Source organism: Manis javanica, chromosome 14 (assembly GCF_040802235.1).
Source record: "Manis javanica isolate MJ-LG chromosome 14, MJ_LKY, whole genome shotgun sequence".
In the NCBI taxonomy this organism is placed as follows: Eukaryota; Metazoa; Chordata; class Mammalia; order Pholidota; family Manidae; genus Manis; species Manis javanica.
In genome coordinates this window covers 54,707,562-54,725,288 of record NC_133169.1, presented here as the reverse complement: position 1 = coordinate 54,725,288, position 17,727 = coordinate 54,707,562, and the positions used below count along the sequence as shown (strand labels likewise).

General features: G+C 37.6%; 1 protein-coding gene and 1 pseudogene across 2 annotated transcripts in view; one reads left to right on the top strand and one right to left on the bottom strand.

Moving 5' to 3' along the window:
* The window catches only part of LOC140845920 (long-chain fatty acid transport protein 6-like), a 64,945-nt gene that overhangs the window by 14,606 nt on the left and 32,612 nt on the right, over positions 1-17,727 (bottom strand). For both annotated transcript variants that reach the window (XM_073221114.1, XM_073221116.1), the window contains 2 exons: positions 17,214-17,338; positions 3,124-3,318 (listed from right to left, as the gene is read on the bottom strand). In XM_073221114.1, coding sequence (XP_073077215.1) covers positions 3,124-3,318; positions 17,214-17,338 — 320 coding nt within the window. The remainder of the gene's footprint in view (positions 1-3,123; positions 3,319-17,213; positions 17,339-17,727) is intronic.
* LOC140845921 (swi5-dependent recombination DNA repair protein 1 homolog pseudogene) lies at positions 13,532-17,192 on the top strand (annotated as a pseudogene).

Here is a 17,727-nt window from a genome sequence, read left to right as displayed (position 1 = left end):
GCATTCAGTGAATTTCATAAAGAAGAATTGCATTCCTCTAAATACATGACTATTGTATTCTTCATCTTCTTAAAATTTGGAGAACAGCTCTTTGTTGCCTTTATACTTGAAGAAGAGCTTAATCAGAACTAAAATTCTTAGGTGAAGACATTACTTTCCTCTTTTTCTGTCACTGAGGATTTTGTTTTTGTTTTGAGAGATGCCTGAGATGTTTCCCACCTTCACTCTACACTTTATGCATCCCTTTGCCTTTTCCACGCCTGCATCTCCTTCTGGATGTTTATGTTCAGTAATTTCACCAGTATATATAATTTTCTGATGATCATTCTGTACCATGTACTTTTTCTCCCCCTGGGACACAACATGTTGTTTTGCTAAAGACTCAAGTCTTAAGAGAAGTTTACTTCTATTAGTTTCAAGTAATTTTTTCTCTTTCATTTTTTTTTTCTGCAGGAAAACCAATTAAACATGTCAGATCATTGTTTGTTTTCAAATCTGTCTTTTTAATTTCTTTCACATTATTATTTGCTTATTCTTTTTGTTGCATTTGTGTACTTCTTAATCCCATCCATCTTGCTCCCTAACAACGTTTGTAGTCCTGTTTACTTTTAAGTCCTTTAATGTGGTGCTCATTTCTGTAATATTTTCATTTTTTCCTTTTATGATTTTTCTTTGAGCTGAGCCTTCCTACTTTCCAAATACTTTTGTTGATTTATATTTTCCTTGCTCTTTCCTCCTTTTTGAGCTCTTATTTTTTAATGGGAAAATTATTGCAACTTTTGAACCTATGGGAAATTGTTTTTCTAAACATTTCCTGGTCATTTTGGAGGATTATTATTTTGATGGGCATCCATATATTTTTTTCAGCTGGCTTTTATTTAAATTTTCTCCCTTTTTTTTGAAGTTATATTTCCCCTAGGGATTTCATATCTATTCTTCCCATTTATCATCCTTCGGGGTAGAAAAAAATCCATAACTTTAACTTGGGTTTGTTTCTCAAATGATTTGTCATTATATTTTTCGTATTGTTTGCTTTGGCGGGTATTTGGGCAAACATCAAATTCATGCATTTGTAGGTAAACATGCCATGCAAGGAGTATATCTGGATCAAAAGAACTGTTTTGCTGCCTCAACCTTTTCCTTTACTATTAACCTCCTGTCTCTGCTTAGAGGCTGATTCCTCTCTGAGACAGCACATGCAAACATCCATTAGGTTTGAGTTTTTGACAGACACACTTATTAAATCTCCTCACATAATTATGAAACAATTTTTGGTCCAAATTTTTCTGACTACCTGCTAGGTAACAAACAATATGTAAATGAAATGATAAAAGACAGACTAGAATTCATATGATACTAAGTACATTTTTTTTTCCATTTCCAAACTTAAAAAAAAAACACTAAAGTGAACAGAAAATCAGTTTTCCAAATACCCTGGAGACAATAACAACTTCCTGCATTTCTAGCATTAGTGCAATCTCACAGGGAAGATAAATTGATTCAAAATTATAGTGAAGTCAAGCCAGTATTATAAAATACAAATCTCGTTCATCATACTCTTGTTGGCTGATTACCTCAGAGTGACTCTGTTTCACTAAGGAGCTATTTGGTATGAATATCAAATTTTTAATGGAACCAGTGCAATGAATTGAAAAAATTAACTGTAAAGAACATGAAGCTCAGTGATAGCAGCACTTACTTTCCCAAAATTACTTTTGTTCAAAACACAGGTGGCATTTCTGACATGTCAGCAAGACCCTCAAAACCCCAAAGAATGCATTTTATAAATAGTTTGTACCCCTTCTTTAGGTTCCAAACATTAGGATGACTTATAACAGCTTTGAATCAATTTCTCTACTCTCTCAAAATTTCATATTCATTTCTTTTGAAACTATTTATGAAATGTTTCTTTTCTAATTCCTTTAATTTGTGCTTTTTATTATTTCCTTCCTTTTATTTTGAGCTTATTTTAGTTGTTTTATAATGTATAGAGATGGCTATTTAGCTTATGAATTCTCAGCTGCTCTTATCTGAGTCCACAAGTAACATATTCATTATGAAATATAACATTTTCATTATGATTCAGCTCAAATTATATTCCAATTTCTATCATGACTTTTTTGGATTCATGGAAATTTAGAGATGTTTTACTTCCAAATATATAGATGATCTAACTCATTTTTAAAAAGTTATCTCTACCTTCATTAAATGGTGGTCAGAGAACACAATCCATATATACTCCATCCTTTGAAATTTGCTGGAATTCCTTAAGTGGTCTAGTAATCTTTGTGAATGTTTCATAAATGCTTCAAAAGAATGGATACTCTGCAGTTTTAGAGGCAGTGTCTTATATATGTCCATTAGTTTGAATGGCTTGTTTACAGTATTAAAGTATTCTGTAGCACTTTAGGATTTTTTTTTCTTTGCTTCTTCTATCAAATACTGAAAGACCTATATGCTACTGCGATTCTGGATTTGTTTATTTCCTCTTGAGGTTATGTAAATTTTGCCATCAGATTTTGAGACTGTTTACTTTCACTTTTATTCCTTAAAAAATATTATTGTTGTGTATAAGTTCTATTTTGCAAATCATTTTCTCCAAGCCTGTTGAAGATACCTGTTCCCTATCTTTTGCCTTGTATCGTTGTTATTGAGAAATCAGCTGCACGTCTTTTACTCCTAGGAAGATGATTTTTTGGCTGCTTTTAAGATTTTAATGGAATCTTAATACAGCTTTTAAGGAAACAGTAGTATTAGAAGCCTATACATAACTTTGAGTGATATAAAAGTGAAAAGTAGAAGTAGTGAATTGAAAATACTCATGGAAAATGGAAAGAGTTTAATATGTATCAGAATCTATGCTTGCTGTTTATATATTACATGATTAAATTTCAAAAGAACAGAAAAAGTAGGTGTTATTATCCCCATATTCCAGAGGGAAAACATGGTAGATGGTCGAGGCTTCAGGACCTACACTACCACTTCACTTAGCCACCACTTTATTTACAGAAGTCCTTAACTTAAAAAAAACAAAGGTGATAATATTTACCACAATTTACAAGCACAAAGTCTAAAATAGAAGTTAGCAGACCTCAATCTATTTTGTAAAGAAAATGTACTTACTTTGTAAAAGAAATTTGTTCTCCCAACGGATCCAATTTTCCCAGTGTGATTCATGAAGCAAATGTTTCCCTCAGTAGCTCCATAAAACTCACACATCTTAATATTTCCAAATCTGTCTAAAAATTCTCGCCACACGTCACTCCGGATGCCATTTCCAACTGCCAAACGCACCTGATGCTCCTTTTCCCCTTCTCTCTGTTAGAAGAAAGAATTTTACCTGTAATTTATTAGTTCCACTTCCCAGTTCTTTCATGCATTACTATTACATAACCGGCAAATATCCAAGAAGTAAGTTGCATATGTACAATACTGGAAGGGAAGTAAAAAATTAAATCTTGTTTATGTCTGTTACAGAACTGTGTCCACCAGTTAATGAAACTAACACTGGCCCAGAGTGATAGAACTTTTATTTCCTCATATCTGGGAAAAGCTTTTCCTAAATTCAAGTAACTGAAGGCTTATTTTGGTAGAGAGCAGGTAAGGAAGAAAGCATGTTTCAGGAACAATGGATTACTTAAAAATATATATACATATATATATACACAGACACACATATATATGTTTATATATATATCTATATTTGAGTTTGCACTGTCAGCTCTATCATTTTTCATCTATACAAATTTGAACAAGAGTATGGAAACAATTCTGATTCTGTTTATTCCTCTGCAAGCCTGATAAGAATAGCTATCTCATTTATGTCCTGTAGTCTGCAGTTAAGCCAAGGGCCTAACATACAATAAGCAAAAGAGGTCATCTAATCACTATAATTTTTGGCTTATAAACAGAACAAGTACCTGTAACTATTGTTATTGGATGGACAATATTCTCATATTTTTAATTCTAGTTCAGATGTTAGAATTAAAGGAAAAAACAGAACTTAATTTTATTCTACAGTTAATAAACACTGTTAACTAACATGAATTATACACTGATGAAAAATTAGAACCTTACACCTGTGAGAATGGCTATTAACAAAAAGACAAGAAATTACAAGTGGTGCAGCCACTATGGAAAACAGAATGGAGGTTCCTCAAAGTATTAAAAATAGAACCACCATATGACCCAGCAACTCCACTTCTGGGTAAGTATTCAAAGAAGACAAAAACACTAATTCAAAAAGATATGTGCACCCCCATGTTTGCCACAGCCGTATTTACAATAGCCAAGACAGGGAATCAACATAAATGTCCATGATGGATGAATGGGTAAGAAAATGTGGTACATATATACACAGTGAAATATTATTCAGCTATAAAAAGAATGAAATCTTGCCACTTGTGGTAACATGGATGGAACCTGAGGGCATTAGGCTATGTGAACTAAGTCAGACAGAGAAAGACAGAACCCCAAGCTCATTGATACAGAGAACAGACAGGTGGTAAAATGGGTGAAGGAGGTCAAGAGATACAAATTTCCAGTTCCAAAATAAATAAACCATGGGGATGTAATGTACAGCATGATGACTATAGTTAATAATACTCTCTTGTATATCTGAAAGTTGCTAAGAGAATAAATCTTCAAAGTTCTTATCACACAAAAAATAAATTTGCAACTATGTATAGTGTTGGATGCTAACGACTTAATTTGGTGATCATTTCAGAATATATGCAAATATCAAATCACTATGCTATACATCTGAATCTAATGTTATATCATACCTCAAAAAATTAGAGGAAGAATACATTATCTGTGTAGTCATTGTAAATCTAAGATCCCCTCTGAGCTACCTCCATAGTTCCCCAAAATAATTCAAAATAACAAGAAATAATAATAAATCAGTAACAATGAGAGACAAACAAAATTTAAAATGCTGGGTCACATTCTTTAACTCTGTACCTTCTCAGACTTAAAGGAAAGATTTTAATCTGTTAGCTGTCAAGCACATAGACAATGTGAATGTTTGTTTTATGTTTCTTTAAGAGCTCTTCTCACTGGATATAACTGGGAGCTGGTTTTATTTGTAAAGTAGGTGAACAGCTTCTAATACACACTGAGCATATTGGTAAATGAACAAAATATCGGTGTCTGTGTGCCTCTGTCTTTCTGTGTGCCTCTGGTCACAGGAGCCTTTTGAAAAACATTGCCCAGCTAGTGACGTGAAGCTCTTCAGTGACCCCAGAATGTGACTGGAAGCCACTGGAGGGCATTGAGCAGAGTCTGGCATAGTAACATCAGCTGCCACCAAGTGGCATGATGGGCTGGGGGGCTGGCAGAGTTGAGGAAAGCAGCTGAAGTGCTCCAGATGAAAGATGATAGAGGGAAGAACCCACGTTATGGTCAGGGATACGGAAAGGAGGCTCCGCAGAGGGACAAGTGTGAGGAAGAACACATCATCGGCACCGGCAGAGAGAGATGCGTTCGCACAGAGACAGAGACCCACACAACGGAGAGCGAGACACAGGGACAAAGAGTGCTGTATGCATACAGCAAGAGTCTCTGCCTCTCTCTCTCACACACAGAAAAACAAAGATAAAAAGACAAACTAGACACACAGAAACACACTCAAAGACAGACAGAGAGGCACACACACAGACACACAAATACGGAGACAAAGCTACCCACAGAGACACAGGTTCCGGGACACACAGGAAGAGACACGTGCTGATAGGGAGATAAAGAAGCAGAAACCGAGGCAGAGAGAGGGGGAGAGGGAGGCAGACACAGAAGCCCAAAGAGCACACATACACGAGTAAACATTTTGCAGCACACAGAGAGGACTCAGTTCAGCTTCAGCCATCTGAAATGCCACTCTAAATTTAGAAGAGAATTTGCTGAATGGGTCTGAACTTTCAGTACAGAGATCCCAAGGTCCTGGATTTCAGGAGGCCAGTTTCCCTCCGGCTTTCAGTACCACGCAGCCAACTGATGTGACGATACCCGTAAAGGAATCACATCAGTTTGAACCAAGGCTCTTGTTTTTTCCCAGTGTTCTTTGAGAGCTGTTTTCTAGCAGGGGTTAAATTGTAGTTACTTCCTAGCGGGTCACAGATTTATCTGCTCACTTGCTGAAAAAAGCAGGCCCCCAACAAACACCAGCCTAGAAACAAAATCTCTTTCTTCCAGAACATGAGCTTAGTCCTACTCAGAGAATCTATAACACAACCGGGCTGAATAGTCTCTTTGTAGGCCTACGACAAGTGAAACCTTTAGAGGTTCTGTTTAAATGCAAGTAATTCTGTATCAGCCTTGACTTCTCAGGGAACAAAGACTGTTTTTTGATAGATGGGGAGAGAGACAGCAAAGAAATCTAAATTCATAGTAAAAATCAAGGTGCAAATCAAGTCTGCCTTCAGCCCTTTGTTAGAAGCCACTTAATAATGCACAAACATATGGTCGAATTCCTAAAGGATCACCTAAAATATACAACAATGCATATTAGGGGTTATGATTCCTCCATCTTAATTCTATTTAAGATCCCGTTTTCCTAAAATCCACTCATAATTAGACCTGTACGTGTGCCACACCAACACACCCCCTGTAATAATAACCATATATTCCAAGAGCTTCCTTCACAGACACTCCGATACTATACATTGAAAAAATAGAGGCAGCCAGCCAGGTGGGCATTACAGAACAGATAGAGAGTAACACTGAATGCAAAACAGCCGGAGAATCCCGGGATAGAAAAACACATCAAATAGCCAACTTTCTTACACTGAAGTAGGAATGGAGTGGGAAGAGCATGGGGTCCTCTTCTGAGAAAGGACAGGAGGGCATGTAAAAGCAGAGGCCTGCATGGCTAATGCAGTGCGGGTGCTAGCTGCCCCCTCAGTCATTGTCACGGAGCCTCTCCAGCCAGGTTAGGACAAGCCAGGGCCTCAGGGAAGCAGCCACCAGTTCCACAAAGCATTTGAAGGCATAAATAATAGCTTGAAAAGAGCTCTGTGGTCTCTACGGTTACAGCAGAGACCAACCACCTTGTGGGCTTATTTCCAATTCATTTTCTAGATACACTGTAACAGGGATTGCCAGTTGCAGACCACTTGCTCTGGAGAGGTGCTCTCTATCCTGACAGCACTCAGAGAATTCAAAGTGCAAGGAAAACTGCTTTAGAGCAGACCTATTTCACAGTTGCCTCATAGAGAAGATCAGCTCCAAGAGCCTCCAACACTTGCCTCTAACCTGAACGGCAGCATTGATGGGCCTAAAAAATAAAAGCCTGGGTAGACTTACAGGAGGTTGATCTTCCCTGGAAACCCAGAAAAAAGGTTGCCTGAACCACAGCTACCACGATTCAATAATGAAATATACCCAAAAGTGCAGGGGCCCATTAGCAAGATAATTTCGGCCGTGAGCAGCTGTAGCAAGGGCACGTCTCCCTCCCGCAATGATGCAAACCTTGGGTTTATCCAAACTCCCTCATTGGACTCCGTCCTACCCAGGAACTCTTTTTTCTGATTATAGTTTAGCTTCCATGCTAGTACGATGCAGTTTGATTCTGGTTTTATTTTTTGATACACTCAGCAGGATTTGTTCATGGATTAGATGGTGTGTGGGGGTGGGGGTGGGGTGAAAGAAAGAGAAGCTTCAAGGGAGATGCCAGAGTTTTTTAGTGAGTACCTGGAGGAATGGAGTCGTCATGAACCGTGACTGTCAAGATGGGGCAAGTGGATGGAGCAGGTTGTCTAAAGAGTTAGGCTTTGGTCATTTTTTAGGTAAGAATGACAATTACATTTCTAAGTGGAGATGTCAAGTAGGAACCCAGATATATAAAGCTTGAAGTCAAGGGAGAAGGCAGGGTATTTACAGCCAGGAACATACACAGGGAATGAGAGTAGAGAGAGAAGAGAAATGGCTTGGCTGCAAGTGCTGGCACTCCAACAGGCAGAGGTCAGGAAGCCTGAGGAAGACCCAGCCATGGAGACAACTAGAGCTATACATGGGCTTTCTTGAGCCTGGTTTAGGTGAGTCTAATCGAAAGACATGGACTGAGAAATGGGGCTCTGAACCTGTCACGCAGGAGACCAGATCTTTGATTTTGGCATAATTGTTATGATAAAAAAAAAACCATTTTGTGAGAACTCTTGGGAGAAGGCCAAGTGTCCTCTTCCAGAGAGCCCCACCACTGGGAGCTGTTTCCACTTGAATTTCTACACTTAGGTTAACTCAATAATCCTTACATCAACTCTGGACATAATCGTTATCACACTCATGTTACCGATGAAAAACACGTGGGGCTACTCAGAAACGCAAGATAATCTGCCCAATATCACAGAGCTTGTAAAACATGGAAGTTGGGCTTGAATTTCAAGCTCCCTGATTCCAAGGAGCAAAGAAATTCAATAACTTGCCTGGCATCGCATGGTGAATTAAAGGAAAAGTTGGCATTAGATTGTTGATATACTTTTTTTACCTAAATTCATTGTTATTTTTTTTGCATTGGGAATAAAATGATCTATTGGAAAATTCCAGTTGTTAATCATTTGCTAAAGGTTCTTAATGTTGCTGATAAGCCATCTCTGCCAGGCAAAGATAAATCATCTCTGACCTTGACTTGTCTATAGCAAGGACATCAAGAATAGACTATTAAAAGAATAGGCAATGTGAAAAATAGCAAATAAATAATTAAATAAATAATCTGGGATGTAAATTTCAAAATGTGAAATCAATTTGGAATGTAGGAGGACCTTACTAACATACATTTATAGTTACAATAGTATATAAACCCAAAAGTAAACAGACATATTTTCAGGGTTTCTGCTTTTATATTATTATTCCTAGTGTTTTTATTTGTGACAACTATAATAAGATTGTTAAGACTTCAATATTATTAAAGTTTATTTTAAGATTCTCATGATCTATTTAAATTGACTTTTTTGCAATCAATGTCGCATGGTTTTTAGTAGTCAAAGACCAATTATTTTTCAACACCCACAAAAATTACTCTAATTTTATAATGACACTTGTGGAAAACATTACTACATTTCGATAAAAAGTAAAATCTTTCTATTTGCATTGGGCATCTGAATTTACATTTTTTCACATATATCTTGTAACTGGATTGTGAGAATTGAGGGTCAAATTAGGAAAAGTAAGTATTGCTATTTTATATAAAGACAGGAACCACGGCTCAGAGATGCGAAGTGACCAGCAGAAAGTCATACAACAAGAGTTGGAAAGAGAAGCAATGTACTTTTGGGGAAGACTTTCTGCATAAAGGTAAATTTGTTGGGAAATTTAATAAGCAAGGGATATGTGTATTCTTAATGGAAATGACAGCATGAATGGTATCAACACACAGGAAGAAGAAGATATAATGTATTTTATATGCACCAGTACCCAGGAAATATGAATAATTAAGTATTAAAATTAGCACTTATTAAAAGCCTTTAATACATACACAGTTCTAAAACATTTCAGAATATTCATAACACCCCTTCTAATTCTACTAGCATTTAGGATGGTAACAGCTCTTTCCTATCTTAGTCCCTCATATTTCTATATTTGTAGTTTCTAAGCAGAAAAGAAGGTTCTGGTATCTTGCCAACTTTTCTAAGTGCATTCATATCTAGTATGAGACTATTAAACACATCTTTGATTTATTTAAGGAAAACTGGCTTTTGAAAGAGAGGTGATTTTCTCAACCATATAATCATATACTTGAAATGCTGGGGGAAAAGAAATAATAAAAAATGTATAAATATCTCAAAATGATGAGGTCTTGGAGATAAAATCAATTGCTTTGAGTGTAGCAGAGAAGAAAATGGTACAGAAACTAAACCAGAATATCTTAATAAAGCTCACATTAATTTTAAAATGTCATTCTTTACAAGTTACTAAGTGTGGGCAGAGAAGTTTCTAAAGCTTAATGCTTTGATAAACTACACATCTTTTACAAGATGTGGAATTGGGGAGATGTGATGATGAAACAGCTGAAGTTACGTAGAAACCAAGAAAATAAGAACATGATAAAAGGATAAATGTTTTTAATACATTCATTTCAATAGGAAAAACAAAGCAGTCATGCACTGAACCAGGGAGGTGATGCCAATACATTGAGCCTGTAACTGCCGTCAGATCCATTCCAAACATCACCAGTAAAACAAACAAACAAGTTCAAGAGACCTAGGCCAAGACAGCTTGCAGTCTCCTCCTGGAATTTTGTTCTCTGATACTGTTGCATCTTCCTTACCCCCACGTCTTCTCTAAGGATGACAAGGGAGATTCTTAAAGCTTGAAAGAAATGATGGGCTCTCTTGGGAGAAAATGAAGTAGCTGTCCTTTCAAACTGAAATCTCACAGTGTCATCTGTGCAAGCTCACAGATCCCCGTCATTCACCATTTTCATTTTGTTACCTTCAAAAACACCCAACAAACACTGAGGGGTTCACTGCAGGATTGTCTAAACAGTGCGGGGGGAGGGGGGGAACAGTATAATCTGTATGGCTTTTAATGAACCATATTTCATAAATACTTATCAAATATCCAGATGCTTTAAAATGTTTCTCTTTTTGTAACAGGAGTTGAGTGTATCCACTTGGTCAGGATTTAATATACTTTAACAAAAGTATCCAGAATCACGAGGATACTTTCTCTCAGTGAATTCCCTAGTTTTGAAGAAAACAGAATAAAGGGATATAATTTATAGAAAATATATGTACTGAAATACATAAACCAAAATACATACACTAGAAAGTGTAAGAATGTCAAAATGTAGGTGTTGCACACTGGAAGCTATAGATAAGCTAAATAATAGCAGCCTAAATAATAAATTATAATATTAACTTGAAAAGCAGGCATCATACATATGCATCATAATATAAGTCTTTTGCTTTGTTGATCAGACCCTGTCCCGGTACTCCTTGGGCTCTAGATTACTACATCCAACTGCCTATTTTACTTCTTCACCTGGATGCCTCATTAACATACCAAACTAAACAGGTCCTAAAGAAATTTAGTTTTCACTCCGTAAACCTCAGTTTTCTTTATCTCTGCAAATGGGTCTCAGTGGACCTAGATATGTTTGAACTAAAAACCTGGGACTCATCCTTGAATCTATCCATTCCTTCCCTCTCCATCCCTGAACTTTAACAAGTCTTGTTCTCTCTCCTTCAAAATAGATCCCAAATTGTTCATGTTTTTTCCGGTTTGCTTTCATCTTTTTTCCAAATGCTCTGATAGGGATAAAATCCAAATCCTCCTCCACAATCTACTGAGCCCTACAAGATCTGGTCTATCGGTGTTCCAGCCAGGGTCTCCTTCTCTTCAAACATTCAGGCTATGTGCCCTGTGGCCGTCTTCATTTTCAGCTTATTCGGTCAGATCTGCAATCTCCCAGCTTTTCTATGGCAAGATCCCACATGTCAGGTTAGTGCCTCAGCTCACAGGTCACCACTGTTAGAGAACCACGCTCACTGGGCTGAACTCAGTAAGTGGACACGGAGACAAAGAGAACAGTGGAGCGAGGCTTTAACGGTGGTCTTGCAGGATCGGTGTCTGGTGACCAGGCACACTCAGGGGGTTACGACAAGCAGTTTAGTCCTCAACCTGTGACTCCCGCCCCTGGGTCCTCACTGGCTAAGTACTACAGGGTTCACATTCTCTCCTGGACATCACCTAAGTATGTTATACCCATATTATGCTTTCTTTACATTTGTCTTAATTTTACTGGCTGGTTCAAAACTTCTTTTTCTCCGAATATCCATAGCCTGTTCTTCCTCAATTTCCTTCCCCCTCTCAGTCTGAGCATCTTTCTGGCATGTACTTCACCATGTGGGCTTTTTGTCAATATGCTAATTCCTCTGGGAATGAATCACATTTAGTTTTATGCCATTTTTCACACCACTTCAGTGATGCCTTCTCTGACCACGCAGTCTAACTAGCGATGCCCTCTCCTGCCACCGACCAGCCTCCAGGACCTTAGCCTGTTTGTTTCTTCGATAAACTTGTAATTACTTTGCTTCGTGTGCTTGCTGGTTTACTTTGTCTTACCCCAAACTAGAGTGTAAGTTCCTTGAGAAAGGGGGTCTCGCTTGTCTGTTGTGCCCCTGTATACCCAAACCTACAATGTTACTTGAGTGAATGAATGGGTGAATGAATGACATAGGGGACCCTGTAACTACCAACTGCCCAATCCTATTTGTCCCAATAAGATAAACTCTATGGCAGATCACAGAGAATCACCAATGTCTAGAGGTTCACACATTCCTCACCTGTCAATATTAAATGCAGTATTAATGTTAAGAAAATAGAGAACTAGATCCAATCAGAAATCATATGATGATGCTTCAGTAAGTAGAAAACTTGGAACACTGGAAAAGTGGGAACGAACTGCTTTCCTGTCCCAGGGGAGACTCACTCCGTGACTAAGATGAACCAGGACCTTGGCTGGTTTTCAAGGATAATGCTGCTGCCAGCAGTTTGAGGCTGTTTATCCAATGTTTATGCCAAGGAACTTTTGTAACTGGAGTTTCAAAAAAAGAGAAAAAAGACAGGGTTGGGTCAGGAGTGGATAAATTCTTCCCAACCATGGAAAGCAACCCTATGGTGCTTTTATGCAGTGACATATCACCACTCAGCCTAGCTGTGACTCCTGCCCGCAGGTAAATCTCCTTTGGATTATATCACTTACCTTGAGATTGACAACAAATCTGGGTATATTTAGGGACAGTTTTGCTTTCTTTTGCTTAAGGATTTATTTTAAATAAACATCCATGGCTTATGAGACATTCAGTTCTAATTATCTGAGAGTGTGAACCACAGCACTTTCTCACTGCCTGGCCCCACCTGAACCCACTGCCCAGTGCGGTGCGGGCCACACAGAGGAGGTGCGGGCCACACAGAGGACACCACTGCTCCCCTTCAAGGCAAGTTCATTGAAAGGATTGAACATGGGCAGCAAAAAAGCAAGGTCTCCTTGAAGGGATAAGGTGTCATGCAGAACAGGATGACTTCCTTCTAACCTTTAATGCCAAGAACTGTTTGTATTGTTCTATATGATTTCAACAAAGGGGATTAGATAATATAATGCATCTCTGCTCAAAAGAATTGTTAAATTTTTCTTTAGGCTGAGCTATATTTCCCTCTCTCTTCCTCAATTTACCTTCAGGTAAACTCTTAGAGATTATTTCAGGAACAGCATCTTTTCATCACAGAACTTCAGTTAAAAATGAAAATATTTAACTGAAAGCAATCAGATTTTCTGTTTTTAATTCTCAGTTCTCTCAAATGCTCTGCAGCTAAAGTAGTTTCCCTAAATTAGTGCATTACAAATTCAGAGCGCTGAAAGGGGCATTGTATATCATAAAAAAAAACTCAAGGAAAAACACTCTGAAAAAAGATTTGTAAGAAATATGACAAACTATTAATATCTTCAGCACAGGAAATAATAGGTCTAACAGATGAGATAAAACATCATGCCAAAGAGATAAATGAGTGAAAGACTCAGAAGAGACATTTTAAAGGGGGACATAAAATTATCCCCCCCTTGCCAATAATCCTAAAAGAGAAATTAATATTTGTTTTTCTAGCCTATAAATTTATAAATGAAATTAAATCATCTTTTCCTTATTTTTTTTTAAACAAAATGTTCTCTGTTCAAAGAAAACATTATGAAGAAGCCCAAGCAAATTGGTTTCACCCACCATATTTTAAAGGGTCAGCCACAAAGACTGGCCTATTATGGATAAAAACTGCAGTATTTCCAGAACCTCTTGCCTTGCCTCAGTCGTTTTACATAACAAAGGTGCTTACTGCTGCAGCCTCTGGCAGCCTCGGGGACAAGGGATGCAGGGAGGCGGTTCTCTCCTTCCCTCTGTTGCACAATTGCTCTGGAGCCTGTCAGTCACTGGGGCTCCACCTGCAGAGTTTCTCCCCAAAAGGGCAGGGAGAGAGGACAGCGGGCACGGGGCTGGGAAAGGAATGGAGAGCGAGAGTAGCTGCAGGAGAGAGGCGAATGGAGCTGGGCCCCTTGTAAGCAATAAAGAGCTTCTCCCACCTAGCTTTTCCCTTGACTGGTTTTGGCTTCACTGGTTTCACTGGCTTATGTGCCTTTGGGCTGGGAACACGTTCCTCCCAGAGCTACACCTATTATCCCTGTCCTCCATCCTTCAGGAACTTTTGAGGAAGCTTGAAGGAGTATCTAGAGCTCCACGAAGCACAACTACAAGACCACTATTGTTAACACCATCCAGTACTGATAAGAGACGGAGAAACAGGCAATGTTACCACATTGCCCATGAGATTCTAAACCCCATCAACCACTTTGAACAGCAGTTGGGAAATATGCCAAAAAAAAAAAATCACCAAAATATCTGGGTCCTTAGACTGCTTTCACTTCTGAGATCCTAAACTGGTTATATTGCATGAAAAGCCTATATATATAATTGCAGCATTATTTAAGCTGGTAAAATTTTGTAATAATATAAATGCATATACTCAGCCATTCAATAAACACTTACTAGGCAAATAACCTTGGGAAAGCTAATGCTACTATTAAAGGATGAGAGGAAACACGAGTGGCTGGAGACCCAGTTTAGGAAGGCCATGAGGAAGCTCATTAGGTGGTACCTACCATGTCCTTTACGAAGGTGGCTTTTATCTTTACTGGAGGACATGAATTCCTTAAAGTAACCTAGTCCCAGATATACACATTAACAAAGAATATGATGAAAACTAGAAGGGAAAATATGTCAGACTGTGGAATTATAATTCTACTGGGACTTTTCAGGTGAGACCAAACCCTGATATTGGCAAAGTCTTCCTGAACAGAATAAAGGTTAGAAAACCTAAAACATTTCTCTGGGACTCCCTGTCTTGGCTATGAATCTAGGGAATCTATAGCCGTGTGAAGCACACCTAACCAAAAAAAAAAGAAAAAGAAAAAGTATAGAGATGGGTCAGGAGCTAGCAGGAGGTCTCTCCATGGTAAATGCCAAGCTTAAAATGAATAAAAGCATTTTGTAAATAAGATTATCCAGTTTTACATTTTTCTGTGTTTATCTCTCCTTTGTAATCCCATGTATTTAATCAAGTCTTTTTTAAATGCCTCCAACTTCATCTCAGCTAGGCTGGGTAAAGGACATATTTCAGCCAGCCAGAGAAGATACCCCAGCTCACCATCCATGCCATAAGCCAGTGGGATGATGGCACAGGTGATGAGTGAGAGATGCCCTAGCCCAGGAAAAGGTGTTTCTCAAAGGCCTACGGCCAGTCGTCAGGTTCTGCTGCCCCACCCCACACAGGCAGGCATTCTCCACCACAGTTCTTCAGGCACTGGTGTTGATCTGATTACAGAAAGAGCCACTACTTTGTAGTCTCAAGATTGTTTAGAAAATCATACAGTAAAAAAATCCATACCTTGAAATACAAATGACACTAGGAAAAGGAAAATAATTTCTGAGGTCAAAAAAGCAAATGAACTAATAAAGACAAGCCTCAGGCAACCCTCTCCATTCGTCTATTTTCAGAAAGGGGCAAAACACCAAAGTATGTGGTAATGACTGCTTTAGGTAGGGGAGACACATGTAAATCAAAGAAAAATCTGTCTTTAAGTTTAAAGCAAAACCAAGCAAAAGCAAAATGAGATAAGATATTCTAATCACTTATTCAAAAGAAAAAAGAAAAACAAGTGTAATCAATGTCATCCCTTTTTTTTTTTAAGGACAGCATTTTAAAATATTACCTAATTCCACCTTAGAAACATTACTTTCTATAAACATGGCCTGCATCTAACTTCATAATCAGATCCAGGCAATGTTTATAGACATTATAATAGGTCTAAATGTGAAATGGACTGGACTGTGGGTCTGTCCTATCCTGTCACAATCTAAAGCACATGTATATTTCTGCATTACTCTCCTTTTATTTCCTCTGATGCATTTTACATTCATTTTTATGTTTTGCACACATCTTTGCAAGTTAGCTCTTAACTACATTCTGGAAGAAGCTGGAGTAGAAATAAACAAAAATGACTTTTTTCTTGGAGCTGGACCTGCTCATGGCTTCGGCTGCGTGTGTTTTCTACACTGGGAATGGCATAGGGAGACGTAAACCAAGATTTCATTTTCAAGATGGAAAGTCCATCCGACTCAGCTGTGATTTTACCTAGCACTCCACAGGCCTGCGACAGTCTACCATCTCCCTGTACAAGTAGTTCAAGAAAACAACCTATGAGTGCAACACTTTGAGAACGACTAAGGAAAGCTAGATCTTCATTTAATTCCTGTTCCAGTGTGGTAAAGCAGCTTAAAGTAGAAAATGAAGAAAATAAGACCTTTTCAGAAAAACCATCTTTAACAGAAGAAAACTGTTTGGAATTTCGAGAAAGTATTAAACATATAGACAATGAATCTGAAGAAAATACACATTTAAAAAATACCTTCAAGAGTATCAATGTATGTGAATCTAAGTCAGTTGATATTGGGTCATGCAGTGATCTCCAGGATGACTTTGTGAATGAGAATCTTCCCAGAAAAGAATTAAATGAAGAAAAAGCAAAATTGGTGAAGCAGATTCAGGAGAAAGAAGATCTTCTTCGGAGGCCAAAACTAGTCAAAATGTATAGATCAAAGAATGACCTGTCTCAGTAAGTTGTTAATAAAGAAGTGGAGAAGCTGTAGCCAGCTGTTGCTTTATGAGTTGCAGTCAGTTTTATCTGAGGAGAACAAGAAACTCAGCCTCACTCAGCTGATAGACCAGTATGGATTAGATGATAAATTGCTACACTTTAACAGAAGTGAAGAAGAATTTATAGGTGTTTAATTCATAATTTTTCAAGAGTATCTTTGAGAATGACAACTTAAAAGATACTTATATATTTTAAATGGAAGGTATAAACTATTAGGGCTTAGAGAAAGGTATCTTGATGAACATCAATTTAGGGCCTCTTATAAAAATATAAACTAATTTCTAAAATGAAAACTTAGTATTTTGGATAAATTTGCAAAAGAAAACTACGTTTAAAGTAATGTATAAAAAAGCTTTAATCATGTTTAAAAAAATAATTTGGGCAATTCTGAAAGTCAGTTTTAATATTTTATTTACTGTGGTAAAAAAGGTTTTATTTTAAATGTTAAAAAATGACTTTTTTCTCTACATACTTTTTCTTTCTGAAATAACATTTTCTCTCTGATAATGATCACTCTTACCTTAGGTTGTTTGCAAAGATAGCGACAGAGTTCTCCAATATACTGAAACACAGTCACGTTATACTTCCTGCAGTCATTCCAAAATTGGCTTGCAGAGAATTTCTTCTTTAAGACACAAGTAGCGCCTATGAGAAAAGGCAAAAACGGGCACTAGAGAAAACATTCAAGGGCAGCATTAAGATAAAATACAAATGCAGTTGCGCTGTCTCGCTGTCTAGAACACTTTTGCTCACTGTCAAGGCTGTTATATTCATCAGTGGTCATTTATATCAAGCTCGACTGAAAACATGAATCTTAAAGTCTACTAAGTCATGTAAAATTATTCCTGTTGTAATTCTACATTTTGATTGCAAATACACTTTTTGCAACACATGGAATGAAAGCATCAGTCAAAATAAGGGCAAGAATTACAAGTCGTAGAGCATAACCAGAGATAAGAGTCATCCTTCATGGAGACTGAGAATATATTCACTTATTTGTGACCTTGAACATGTACATATTATTTTTAAAACCT